This window comes from Lontra canadensis, unplaced genomic scaffold (genome assembly GCF_010015895.1).
Source record: "Lontra canadensis isolate GAN:19392208 unplaced genomic scaffold, GSC_riverotter_1.0 scaffold27, whole genome shotgun sequence".
Classification (NCBI taxonomy): domain Eukaryota; kingdom Metazoa; phylum Chordata; class Mammalia; order Carnivora; family Mustelidae; genus Lontra; species Lontra canadensis.
The window spans coordinates 20,135,835-20,149,374 of NW_022631021.1; the positions used below are offsets into that span (position 1 = coordinate 20,135,835).

General features: G+C 39.8%; 1 protein-coding gene across 1 annotated transcript in view; it reads left to right on the plus strand.

Annotated features, from left to right (window-relative positions):
* The window catches only part of PKHD1 (PKHD1 ciliary IPT domain containing fibrocystin/polyductin), a 443,932-nt gene that overhangs the window by 314,814 nt on the left and 115,578 nt on the right, over window positions 1-13,540 (plus strand). Inside the window, exons 58-60 of the mRNA XM_032864542.1 lie at window positions 5,259-6,137; window positions 6,816-6,984; window positions 8,976-9,133. Coding sequence (XP_032720433.1) covers window positions 5,259-6,137; window positions 6,816-6,984; window positions 8,976-9,133 — 1,206 coding nt within the window. The remainder of the gene's footprint in view (window positions 1-5,258; window positions 6,138-6,815; window positions 6,985-8,975; window positions 9,134-13,540) is intronic.

A 13,540-nucleotide genomic window follows, 5' to 3' on the forward strand; every position in this document is an offset into this window, starting at 1 on the left:
GATTAGGTCCCTGGCAGTCAGTACTGCATCTTGTTGTTGTTTTTTTTATGTTTTTTTCCATTTTGTCATTTTCTCCAGAGAAGAATAGATGAATGTGAGAACAAAATGCCAAAAGGGTAACAACAAACCCAGAAAAATATATACTAGACAAATCAGAAGAGACCTGAAACTGGGGGGAAAAGAAAGGGAAAAAAAAGAATATGATAAGGATGATGAACAAAACAGAGCTATACACCAGATTTGTGGTGTATTTTGCTATGTTAGAAGAAACTGTATCCCAAAATTTTAAAGAAGGAAAAACATATATATATATATATATATATATATATAAAATATATTTTATATATATATATTTAAGGTTTTATATATATATATATATATATAAATTAAGGTTAAATACAATGAAGGGATAGAATATGATTGTAAAAATGAAAATTAAAAAAAGATTTTAAAAAAGGAATTGATAAGATAAGATGTTGGTTGGAAAAGGAAAGAAGAAAAATTCAAAAAAATAGAAAAGAGAAAAAAATAAAGAAAATTAAAAAAAAATTAACTTTGAAAGACTGAAGAATCATAGGGAAGAAAGCCACGAATTCTATGTGCTGTATTCCCCTAGCACTAGAGTTTTACATTCTCATCGATTGGTAAACTTAGTCTTGGCTGGATGTTCTTGCTGATCTTCTGGGGGAGGGGATTGTTGCAGTGATTCTCAAATGTCTTTGCCTGAGGCAGAACTATCCATCCCTTGCCAAGGGCCAGGGTTAGTAATCTGCTCGGGTTTGCTCTTGGTAGCTTTTGTTCCCTGAAAGTTTTCTGTGCAGCTTTGGAGGATAAGAATGAAAATGGTGGCCTCCCAATCTCCAGCCCTGGAGAAGCTGAGAGCTCAAGGCCCCACTCCTCAGTGAGCTCTCAGAGAAAAGCAGTCAATCATTTCTCTCACTGGTTTTCCAGCCATACTCTGAGCTCACTTGAACTGTGACTGAGAGTTTCTCTCTCTGGGACATGACCTCATTTGGGGCCTCCAAACCCAACAGATTCCTGCAGTGCACTCCCATGCTATTCCTTCTGGGGGAAGAAGGGGAGTCTCCCCTGATCTGCCACTTGTTGGCTCCTGATCAAAGAGTAGGGGCCCAACTCTGCTGCAGAATATGGTTTATGACAACCCTGAGCTGAGAGCCCGCTTCTTGGCTCTATCTTTGCAACCAGCTTTCCCCCTCTGATACTTGGGAGCTTTGCCACACTCAGGCACTACTGGTCTTTCTGTGACCTCAAGGGTCCTGAGACCACACTGTCCCAGTGATGGTTCCACTCCTCGCTTAGCCACTGGAGCAACATCCCTCAGTGGAGCAGTCTTCTAAAAGTTCTGATTTTATGCTCTGCTGCTCTATCACTTGCCGGTAGCTGACCCCTCCCCCCATAGTCTATCTTTCCATATATGACCTTGGATTCACTTCTCCAAGAAAGTCCTATCTTCCAGAAAGTGGTGGCTTTTCTATTCATAGAATTGGTTCTATTCTTTTCTTTGATCTCCTGTTGAGTTTGTAGGTGTTCAGAATGGTTTGATTACTATCTAGCTGAATTCCTAGGAGCAAACAAAAGTTAGATCTCCTACTCCTGTGCCATCTTGCCAGCAATCTAATGTTGATTTTCATGCCTATTTTATCTCATGTAATCCTATTATCTTCATGAGAGAGACATTTTATAGATGAAGAAGCAGAGTCTGTAATAAAATTGTCTTCTTATGTTGAAACTCACTTATGAGCTTGTGAACAACTTAAGGGTAAGTTTGGATCTTTCATCACTGTTTTTCTAGTGTAATAACTCCTAGTATTAAGTGCTCCATAAATGGGAATGAAGAAAGTGAAGAGTAAGAAAAGTCATCCAGCTAGAAAGTGGCAGAGGTAATGTTCAAATTCAGCTCTGATCATGAAGCCCTTGTTAAATAATCTGCTAATTTTTGTTAAAATAGGCTTTTGTTAAAAGCCTTTGTTAAATAATCTGGTAATCATCTTTGATTTATAGAATAGTTGCAAATATAGTATGGAGAGTTCCTGTATACCTTTTGCCAAGGCTTCCCTGTTGTTAATATCAGACATATCTGTTACATTTGTCAAAAACAAAAAGATAATATTGGTGCCTTACTCTTAACTAAATTCATGATATTATTCATATTCTACCAGTTTTTCCACTAATGTCACTTTCTGTTCTAGAATTTAATCCAGTTTCCCATAATAAATTAAGAAGCCTCGCAATTATCTGCAGATATACTCTAGAGCCTGGATGGGGTGGAATCAGCAGGTGCAGGTCAAGAATGCCGGCAATGGGTGCTGAGTAATTATAGGTTAGAAAATCAAGCCAGGAGTTACAATTCCTACATTCATTCATTCATTCCTTCATTTATAAAAATATTTTATTTATTCACTTGACAGAGAGAGACACACAGAGAGAAGAAACACAAGCAGGGGAAGTGGGAGAGGGAGAAGCAGGCTTCCTGCTGAGCAGGTAGCCTGATGTGGGGCATCAGGCTGACCTGAGCTAAAGGCAGATGCTTAACTAACTGAGCCACCCAGGTGCCCCCAATTCCTACTTTTAAATTGGAGGCCCCTGTCATTCTTTTTTTAACAAATAATATCCAGCAATTTTTACTTAGAATTGTGATTTTTGAAAAGAGAAATAAGATAGTAGTTGTGAACGTAATCATTGTTTAATTCTTCACTTAAATGCTCAAGACGTTTTAAGTATTTACTATTATTGATTGGCTTTCAGCCACTAGTTAATATGCACAGGAGTAAAAAAGTTCTTGAATGATTTAAAACTATGAATTATAGCCATGTAAGTATAAGACATTAAAAAACCCCACAAATTAAAATAATACTGATACATTACCTTGACTGAGATTCTAGAACCACTTTCTATTCTACAAAATAAGCTACTTATGTGTGGAAGCTAGCATTTGGTGTGGCCTTTGGGTCACAGTCCTATGGAGACACGTTCAACACTCTTTCAGCTGTGTGCTATTGGTGAGGGAACTGTTGAAAATGTCATCACCAGACAAAATTTTTGGATGTTTTATCATTCAGTGAATATTTCTACACCATCTACCAGTGCCTCCTTAATAGGTGTCATTTGAGAAATTTATATGTATTGGAATCCTGTCATCTGGTTACAAAGAAAGACACACATGGTCTTTTTTTTTTTTATAAGATTTATTTATTTTATAGAGAGAACATGAACGGGGGGAGGGGCAGAGGGAGAGGAACAGGGAGAGAATCTGAAGTAGATTCCCCACTGAGCATGGAGCCCCACATGGGGCTCGATCCCGGGAAGCCAGACCGTGACTTGAGCCAAAGTCCACAGTAAGTGGCCTAACTGACTGAGTCACCCAGGTATCCCTGAAAGACATACATCCTCTTTCTTTCTTTTTTTTTTTTTTTGAGGTTTTATTTATTTATTTGTCAGAGAGAGAGATAGAGAGAGAACATAAGCAAGGGGGAGGGGTAGAGCGAGAAACAGGCTCCTCGCTTGGCAAGGAGCCCTATGCGTTACTTGATCCCAAGACCCAGAGATCATGACCTGAACTAAAAGCAGATGCTCAGCAGACTAAGCTACCCAGGCATCCCACATATATTATCTCTCACTTCATCTGTCCTCCAGGCCATCGTTGGTCCTCATGGCAGCCCGGTGTTAGTTTCTTCTCTGTGAAGAGGGTGTTGGGAAGGTGGAGGGTTTAGGCTGAACTCTTTTGAACTTTAAATACTATTACTGAAACACTATAGGTCCCTCCAATTGTAATGAGAAATAACTTTATAGTTCACCTTTGGCAGTATCTTTAGAAAAAGAAAGAAAAAAGGGCCAACTGGCTGGCTCAGTCAGTTAAGTGTCCACCTCTTGGTTTTGGCTCAGGTTGTGTTCTCAGGGTCCTGGGATTGAGCCCCACACAGGCTTCGCGCTCAGCAAGGGCTCTGTTTCTGACTCTCTCCCCCACCGTCCCTCCAGCTTGTGCGTTCTCTCTCAAGTAAATAAAAAAAAAAAAAAGTAACATGAGGGATAAAGTTGTGACCTGCATAGCTAAGGACACATGACTAATTCCTGGCACATTAGCTGTAGCCCAGTCGACTGAATGCCAATGCAAAGCTGTTCCTGTATTCCACTACATCTCCCATTCCCCACAGTATGCCTCCATGAGGGTTAATTGTACATCATCTGCATGTATTTGTCTACGTCCTTGTGTAATACGTTACTGAAACCTTCTCTATCTCAGTTTCCTTATCTATAAAATGGGGATGATAACTGTACCTACCTCATAGAATTTTTGTGAAGTTAAGAGTTTATATATATATATATATATATATATATACACACACACACACACACACATCTATACACAAGCACACATGCACTATTGAGATATGACTTAGAACAATGCCTGGTACCTAATGAGTGCTATGTGAGAAGTAGGTGCTAAAGTTATTAATTCACCTCATTTTTTCCTATAATTGTGTTCTTATCTATTTTACTGAGAGTGTATACATTGACATATTAGTGCTCATTATATTTTTAAATCAATCTAGTGGCTGTAGTTCATACTGTATTTTTGAAATATCTACTTAAATTAGTACAAATAAATTCCTCAGTAAGACTAAATAATTCACTATCCTCTCCTGATGTAGAAGATGTAGAGAAGCTTTTTATTGTGAAAATGAGGCAAGGACCACAGTGTGGCTGGGATACAAAAAATGAAAAGATTTTATGGGGTCTTTAAAATGATTTAAAAATATGTTTTATGTGATTGACCATTATAGTCCTTCTTGTAATATCTTTGTGGGGATGGTAATAGACCTTTCACATGGGGTTGCTGAGTGGAGACATGGCATTAAGGGGAGTGGCCAGGAACCTGTACTTCCTTCATTCTTATCCAGGGCTTTGACTAGTCCAGCAGAAAAATACACGGAACCTGCCAGCTACTGTGCTTCTCTCCAGAGCCTCTCTCTCTTCCCTATCTGTCCTTCCTCTCCTCCATCCTATTGCCAGACCCTTCAGTCTGCACATGAAACTTTGGCAGGCATTCATGTGATATTTCTAATGATGCTTATGTTGTTAGTGAGACTCCTATTGTGAAATACAGTGCTGGTATTGAGAATACACTATTACATTAAAAAAATTTTTTTTTTACATCTCCCGGAGCCCGTAAATGGGCCACCCTTCTGTCTTTTGTAGGGAAGGAAAAAGTAACCTGATAATCTGCATTTTGTTTGCAGGTGTCCTTCAACTTTCAAATGTGGAAATTCAGAACTTTGGGTCACCTTTGTACTCAGCTGTTGAACTCCTTAATGCATCGGCAGGAACCTGGATAATATCATCCACTCTGCACCAGAGCTGCGGTGGGGGCATTCGTGTGGCTGCCAGTCATGGGATCATTTTAAAGGACAATCTGGTGTTTGGTGCAGTTGGCCATGGCATTGATTTGCAGGGTCAGAACTTTACTCTCTCTAATAACCTTGTGGTTCTGATCACACAGCCAGCATGGTCTACCATGTGGGTGGCAGGAATCAAAGTGAACCAGGCAAAGGACATCAGCCTTGACGGCAATGTTGTGGCAGGATCGGAGCGACTCGGCTTTCACATCCGAGGCCACAGGTGTTCCTCTCCTGAAGCTCGCTGGTCTGACAATGTGGCCCACTCAAGCCTTCATGGCCTGCATCTCTACAAGGAAAATGGGTTTGACCACTGTACTGGTATCTCTGGCTTCTTGGCTTTCAAGAACTTTGACTATGGTGCTATGCTCCATGTGGAGAACAGTGTAGAGATGGAGAACATCACTCTGGTGGATAATACTATTGGACTCTTGGCAGTGGTGTATGTGTCTTCTGCTCCACAGGGTCACACTGAAAATGTACAGGTTGTACTCAAGAATTCAGTTATTGTGGCCACTAGCTCCTCTTTTGACTGTATTCAGGACAGAGTTAAGCCTCGCTCTGCCAACTTGACATCAACAGATCGAGCTCCTTCCAATCCAAGAGGGGGTCGAGTTGGTATTTTGTGGCCTGTATTCACCTCAAAACCAAATCGCTGGCCTCAGGAACCATGGCACAGAGTGAGGAATGGCCATTCCATTTCAGGAATGATGAAACTTCAAGGTAGGAGGTTCTGGCTTCCAAGCAATGTAGTGCATAGGATCTTCAATAGCATTCAGAAATTATATCAGCAAGAGGGTATGATGTAGTCTGGTGCTTACCGTCCAATTGATAAGCTTCTGGCTATTGATAAGCACAATGGTGATTTATAACGACAGGGAGATGCTCCTTAAAAAGTCATTGCTTTATTTATGTTGAAGAACTTTCACAGTGATTATTTAATTTGGTTATATGACAGTTCTCTAGGTAGGTGTTTTTTTTCCTATTATGAAAATGAGAAAACAAATGCAGAAATTGTGCTTCACTGAAGTTGCTTAGTAGGTGATGGGGCAGCCTGGAATAGAACCAGTTATACCACAACCTGTGATGTTAATCTTCCATCAGATCTCTTTTGTGCTATTGTACTCACTTCCACTGGATCATGATCAAAACTTTGATGAAAAGTGTTACTCTTAAGACTTTAATGTGTTGGAATACTCTTCTCTTTTGATACAATGTCCAGGTCTTGAAGAACTACTGACATTATAAATTGGGATTTATATTAACTCCTGGAAATACCATGGATAGCTTAAATTTACTACCAGATATGCGTTGGTGTAAGAATATTTAGTTGTGTGATCTATATGTGTTGTTGGTAGGTTCTATGATCTAATGTTATGATATCTTAAATTTTTTTTTCAGATGTCACCTTTTCTAGTTTTGTGAAGAGTTGCTATAGTGATGACCTAGATGTCTGCATCCTGCCCAGTGTGGAGAACACTGGAATCATGCACCCAATAATAGCAGAGAGGACCAAGATGCTAAAGATCAAAGACAAAAATAAGTTCTACTTTCCTCCTTTACAAGCTAGGTACCAGTTTTAGTATTTATAATAAGTCATGTTTATGAAGTATTTGGCAATTAATCAAATCTTTAAACATGTTTAGAAGAAAAAGAATAAAATCATCAATGTGAATAGAAATAAGTTTTTCTGGAAAGCTATGGTCGATTGATTGAATGGCTCAAGTTCTTTACCCTATGTTCATGACCTTCAATACAAGATTTTTGCAATCTTTCCTACAGCAGAGGCAGAGACTCTATTTCTCTCTTGAATTTGGGCTCAGCCATGTGACTTTTTCTGGCTAAAAAAGAGAACAAAAAGTGATAGCATGCAAATTTTACTAATGTTTCATCGTTTTATCTTTATTTGAGATACTTCTTTGGGTTTTTTCAAAATCATTGGGAAAAAAATTTACCCTAAGTCTTGAATCTTCCCTGGAGTATTATGTCACTAGTTTTCAGAAGAAGGCTCATGAGCCCTTGTGCAGGGACTAGGAAGTCAAAGGAGACTGTGTCTGTTGCCAAGAATCCCTGCACTGAATGAAGTGTCTCAGATATTGGCGGCCAGACCCTGTGTAACTACTGTTCTTGAACGTACAATCTGGGAATTTTATACAGGGATCTGAAAACTAGAGGAGGAATTCTTTTTGTCGTAAAAGGGAGTGGGAAAGTTAGGAGCAGGAATAGCAGGTTACTTTCTTTTCCCCACAACATTAGGGAAAACTCCTTTAGCTGAAAGAAAAGAATCAAGAAAAATTCCCCTAATTAGAAAATAATATGTTTGGCTCAACACCAGTCTCTTCTTAATGCCCATCCCTAAGCCATTTTTTCGGTACCTAAACATTATGAGCTTTGCAATTTGTGTTATTCTGTCATCTTTTCTCCTATCCAGTTTTCCTTAGGTTCATGTCTTACTTATGGAATGAAATAGTTATAAAGCTAAATGATATTAGCATCTGATTCTTTTATTATTAATACTTGACATATGGTTGGCATACAATAAATATTTAATATTATTACCGATGGTACTTAAAATTATTAGACCAGGGGAAATCAAATAAATGCTCTATAATTCAATGCTATAATTGCTTATAACTTGTTTATATAACCTGCCAGACTCTCAATTCTGAAAGTATAGGAACCATGTCTGTCTTTATCACCACTGTATTCCCCAACATATAAATGTAGGTTTTCAATAGATATTTGTTGAATAAAAATATCTATTTTTACTTTGTTTGTATATAGCACAAATAGAATTGATATTTATAATAATAATTTTAAAGTCCTGTAAGGCCCCAAAGTTTCATAAAGAAATGATTACATTATGTTCTGTAGATATTAGAAGCAAATTTTATTTTATCTTGCTTCTTACAAAATTAGCAATTGAGGCAAAGATTTTATATTCAGATATCTAGACTATTTGGTTACACGAATGTCTTTCTTTTTGCTCATATAATGAGAAAATAACATTTTCTATAGCATTTTATTTTGTGTTTATGTAGCACGTTATTAGTAATAAAATCCTGTTGAATTTCTTTTTCTCTCTTTTCTTTAAGATTTTATTTATTTGGTTATTTGGAGGGGGAGAGACAGGGGGAGAGGGACAGACTCCATGCTGAGTGTGGAGCCCGACATGGGGCTCTATGTCAAGACCCTGAGATCATGGCTTGAGTCAAAACTAAAAGTCAGGGGTCCTGGGTATCTCAGTGGGTTAAGCCTCTGCCTTCGGTTCAGGTCATGATCTCAGGGTCCTGGGATCTAGCCCTGCATCAGGCTCTCTGCTCAGCAGGGAGCCTGCTTCCCCCTCTCTCTGCCTGCCTCTCTGCCTACTTGTAATCTCTCTGTCAAATAAATAAATAAAATCTTTAAAAAAAAAACAAAACAAAACCAAGAGTCAGATGCTTAACTGCCTGAACCACTCAGGCATCCTGAATTTCTTTTTCATGTCAGCGCTGCCAATGTCTGTTTTCTTTGTGTTGCTTATCATGGAATGAGAGAGGTGCTTTCTGTCTGCCTTTACAGGAAAGGTTTAGGATTGCTGGTCTGCCCTGAATCAGATTGTGAAAATCCAAGAAAATATCTCTTTAAGGATATGGATGGGAGAGCCCTGGGTCTGCCACCACCAGTGTCTGTATTTCCTAAAATGGAGGCAGAATGGACTGGATCCTTCTTCAACACAGGTTAGTTATATCTGAACTTGATGCCTCCAGCAGAGGGAGTATGCCTGTGAAGGAGCTGGTTTGGCTGGGTCCTCTAGTGGGAACCGAATCACCAGGAGAGGAACTGAGTTCCAGGTGGAGTCTGTGCTACCGCAGGAATGCTGAGGGATTGAAAGATGCCATTACGGTGTTGTTATCCCCCCACAAGATCACTTACATCTCTGTATAATGCACAGATTCCCACAATGCAGCTCTGTGCCCAGGTGAGTACTTCCTCTCACCAGCACGCTCACCTGCTCCTGGAGCAGCTCTATGACTGCTCGCTGCCCCACAGTCAGCCAGGCAACCAGCTCCTCTGTCCTCTGAGTCAACAGTTCTCTTACCTCCCGACTGAAAGGCTCTCAGTCTGGGGAGGGTGGCAAAGTAGATGTCATGCGGTTTTCTTCCTTTCCTCTATCTGTTCATTGTCTTTGGGGAGGGCGGGGCTCTACTCAAAATTCCTTCTTCTTGCTGATGCAACCAGAACCCATTTAGGGACCAGTTTTCATAGCCATAACCCTGGAAAGATCATCGGTCTTCTACGCCCACAAACAATGGGACTCTAAGTTTCTGTTTGAGGTCAGGTGGATGCTGTTGTACATAAATCTAAAGAATTTCCCCAGCTTTCTTTCTGTTTCAGTGATGGATTCTTTCCAGACTTCTCTTCTAGTCTCCCTTTCCATTTTTAAGTTCTAAGTGAATGAATGTTCCAGGACTATGTTCTCAGATCTATTTTGTTCTCTCCCTAATCTTGCTAAGTCCAAGGTTGAAATATCTTCTACCACTGATGACTTCCAGTTTATATCTCCAGCCCTGAACTTTGGTTTGATATATAAACTGACTCCATTGGGAAGTACAGTTGGCATTTCAGACTCAACATATCCTAAATGGATTCTTGAGCTCTGCCTGCCTCCCCAGCCTGCTTCTTGCCTAGTTGACCCTACCTCTGTAATTGGTATCATCACTCATGAGATTATTTAAGTAAAAAAGTCTAGGAGTGATCCTTTATTCCTTTTTCTGATATAAATTCTCTCATTTGTAAACCATCATCATCTCTCACCCAACAAGGGAATGGGCTTCTTTCTTCTGTTCTTAAACCCCACAATCTATTTTTCACATTGCAGCCAGAATGATCTTTTCAACTTTCCAATAGTTTTCCTTTCCCCTAGAATGAAATCCAAACTACAAGCCTGTAAGTCTTATCGTATCTGGTCCCTGACTACCTGTGACACCTTTTTTACTTATTCATCATAGTCTAATGATTTCTTTAACATGCTAGGCTTATTCCTACCCCAGGGCTTGCTTTTGCATGTGCTGTTTCCTCTGCTCGAAATCTCCTTTTCTCATTTCTTTGCAGAGCTTGCTCCTTCTGTTCAAATGATAGCTCCTCAGAGAAGCCATCCCTGGTCACCCTGTTCAAAAGAATTATGTCCCCATTATTCTCTAGTTCTACTATGCCTGCTTTCTTTTTTGTCAGAGTTCTACTATTTGAAATTATATTGCAAACACACTTGTTTACTGGTTGATTCACTGTTTGTCTTTTAAAGTGCAAACTTAGAGTAAGAGTTTTGTCCTGTTAGTTGTTGTCTACTTGGGAAATGTTCAGCAAAGAGTAGTTGATGGGTTGATCAAGGGAATGAATTGTTGATAGCCAAGGAGAATACTAAAGTTGTTTGCCCCAAACCCTTCAAGAACGTGTAGAAGAAACTGAGGCTTCAATTTAGGTTCTGGGTCTAAGGATTTACCCATAGTAGAAAATCTGGAACCAAGACTTACCTCAGTCTCTTTTTCCTTGTAGCCATCTTACTTCCATTTGAACCACTGCTACTTTTAGCATTCGGGATTCACAGAAGTTTCTACATAGGTCTTTTAATTACCATACAATTTCATGCCTCACCACTTTTTCATATTTCTCTTAAATATTCTTATAGGTTGAAGTCTTATCTTTGCAACAGGATGACAAGTTGTGGGGGCTATGATATAGGTTTTAAAAAGTCAGTGCTGAGTACATGGAACATGCTAAGTAAATATTCATTTTGATAAGTTGGTAGTATCTGTTGAATATAACCAGCACATACATTGTTTGCACAGAGGAATAAAATGCTGGGAAAGTATATATTGAGAAAATACATGCAACATAGTAGAAGGAAAAAAAAAAAGATAGGCAGCGGCTCTCTCATTTACTACTATATGTATTCAAATAGCTTTTTATAGTAAGCTATCCTGTTGGCTTTAAGAGTCGCTCCACTATTACAGGTGTTTATGCCATGGAGAAAGCATCTTACCTTCAAACAAAGTACAGGCATAATTGTGAGGGATTTCTACACTTGTGGTTTGGGTGAGGAACTCATTGTTGAGAATCAGTACCAAGGGACTTGGGTCCCAGAGTATTTAATGGAAATTACATTTCAGAAAAGAATAAGGGCTGAAGAGGGTCTTAGTTGGGTTGCTCCAGAGACAGCCATGGATATAAGGCTTAGACTCTAGTACTTTATGGGATGGGGTGAGTATGGAAAGTAGAGAAGTAGTGACATAAGACAGGGAAAGAGGTGAAGCCAGGAAAGATGGAATCAAACTGATCTCCACTGTAGACAGCTGGAGCTCAAGTTTTGGGGGGAGCTCCAGGAGACCCTGGGCTCATGACTGAAATGTATCCCTGCTAAGCTATGAAGAGGCTAAGGTATTTATATTCAAATCCCTACTTGTCATTGGTTGAAGGATTCTTCTGGAAATTAACTCTCTAGCCTCTTGGCTGTCCCTGAAGAAAGGCCAACTGTGCTCTTACCTGTGGCCAGGAACAAACCTTTCTCAGATGTGGTAGGTTCCACTAGCAGTCTTTGGTGTGTGAAGGTGAGTTCTGAAAACATATACCTGTGACACTGAAAATGTCTGGGACAAATTGGAGCTCTAAAATGTTGATCAAATACTCCATGTGTAAGCGCCTCTGGGTGGCTCAGTTGGTTAAGTGTCTGCCTTCAGCTCGGGTCATGATCCCAGTGTCCTGGGATCGAGTACCACATTGGGCTCCCTGCTTAGCGGGGAGTCTGCTACTCCCTCTCCCTCTGTTCCTCCCCCTCCTCATGCATGCTCTTTCTTGCTCTCAAATAGGTGAAAAAATCTTTAAAAAAATGCTCCATGTGTAAGTAATGGGGTGGTTGGATGAACTCAGATGGTTGCTTGCCATATGGTATAAATATAGTGGTTAGGCATAGACATGTTCTTGTGGCTTGTTGTATATTTTGTTTCTTAACTTTCTGGTGCGTTTGTAAAATCTGATTCAGTAGTAAAACTCCAGCAGATATTACAGTAGAACATTCCACTTACTCTCAATGTGTAGACAAGCATAAGTGTGAGTGTTTGTGTGTGTGTGTGTGTGTGTGGTTGAATGTATATAGGAAGGTGTATATGACTGACTGCTTTCAACTCCTGATGGTTTAAAGCTTTGTAACGTTTTAAATGGGGTTGCTATAGGTACCAACTGCAAGGATTTCCACAGTAGAACCTGCTGTTTACTGTGCTAAAAAACACAATCTGTGTCTTCTTGCAGTGAAGGACATAGCACATAGTGTAAATGGTGTCTTCCAAGTGCTGACAGGATTGTAGGGTTTTCCTTTGACTTCCAAAATATGAATAGATCCTCCTTCCCTAATCCAAGTCCCTTTTTAGTTCTTATTTACTTATTTTTTAAAAGGATTTTATTTATTTATTTGACAGAGAGAGACAGGGAGAGAGGGAACACAAGTAGAGGGGAGTGGGGACAGGAGAGGGAGAAGCAGGTTCCCCGCTGAGCAGGGAGCCCCATGCAGGGCTCGATCCCAGGACCCTGGGGACATGACCTGAGCTGAAGGCAGATGCTTAATGATAGAGCCACCCAGGTGACCCATCCCTTTTTATTTTAAAGCATTCTCTTGTATGCCACTTTCCAATTCCTGTACACAATCTGGTAGATGAGAAAAAGCACAAATTTAATCTGAAGAGGCGTGTCTATTTTGTATTTTTCTTCTCCAAGACAAGAATTTATAATTTTCTGTGGAACAGGAAGAGGAGATGAAAATGTAGACCACTGGAACCAGCTCTCATATTTATTCCAAGTGGCATTGAGTGTGCCGCACCCTTGTGTTCTTTCTCAACTTTATTAATAAATGGTTTGGAGTCCATTGCCTTTGAGAGTTATTTTTAATTTGAAAAACACAGATTGTATTTGCCCATATAAGTTCACAGTGGAGCTACCCAACCCAGACAGATATCCACAGGTCCCGGTGTATTGTCATATACTCTAGCATTAGAAGCAAGAATTATCCATGTGGATCAGCTATAAGGAATACTGTGCCAGTGGGTTTTGCTATCTGTGTGATGCAGGGTGTGTAGCCAGGGGAAAAGTGAGCTGTT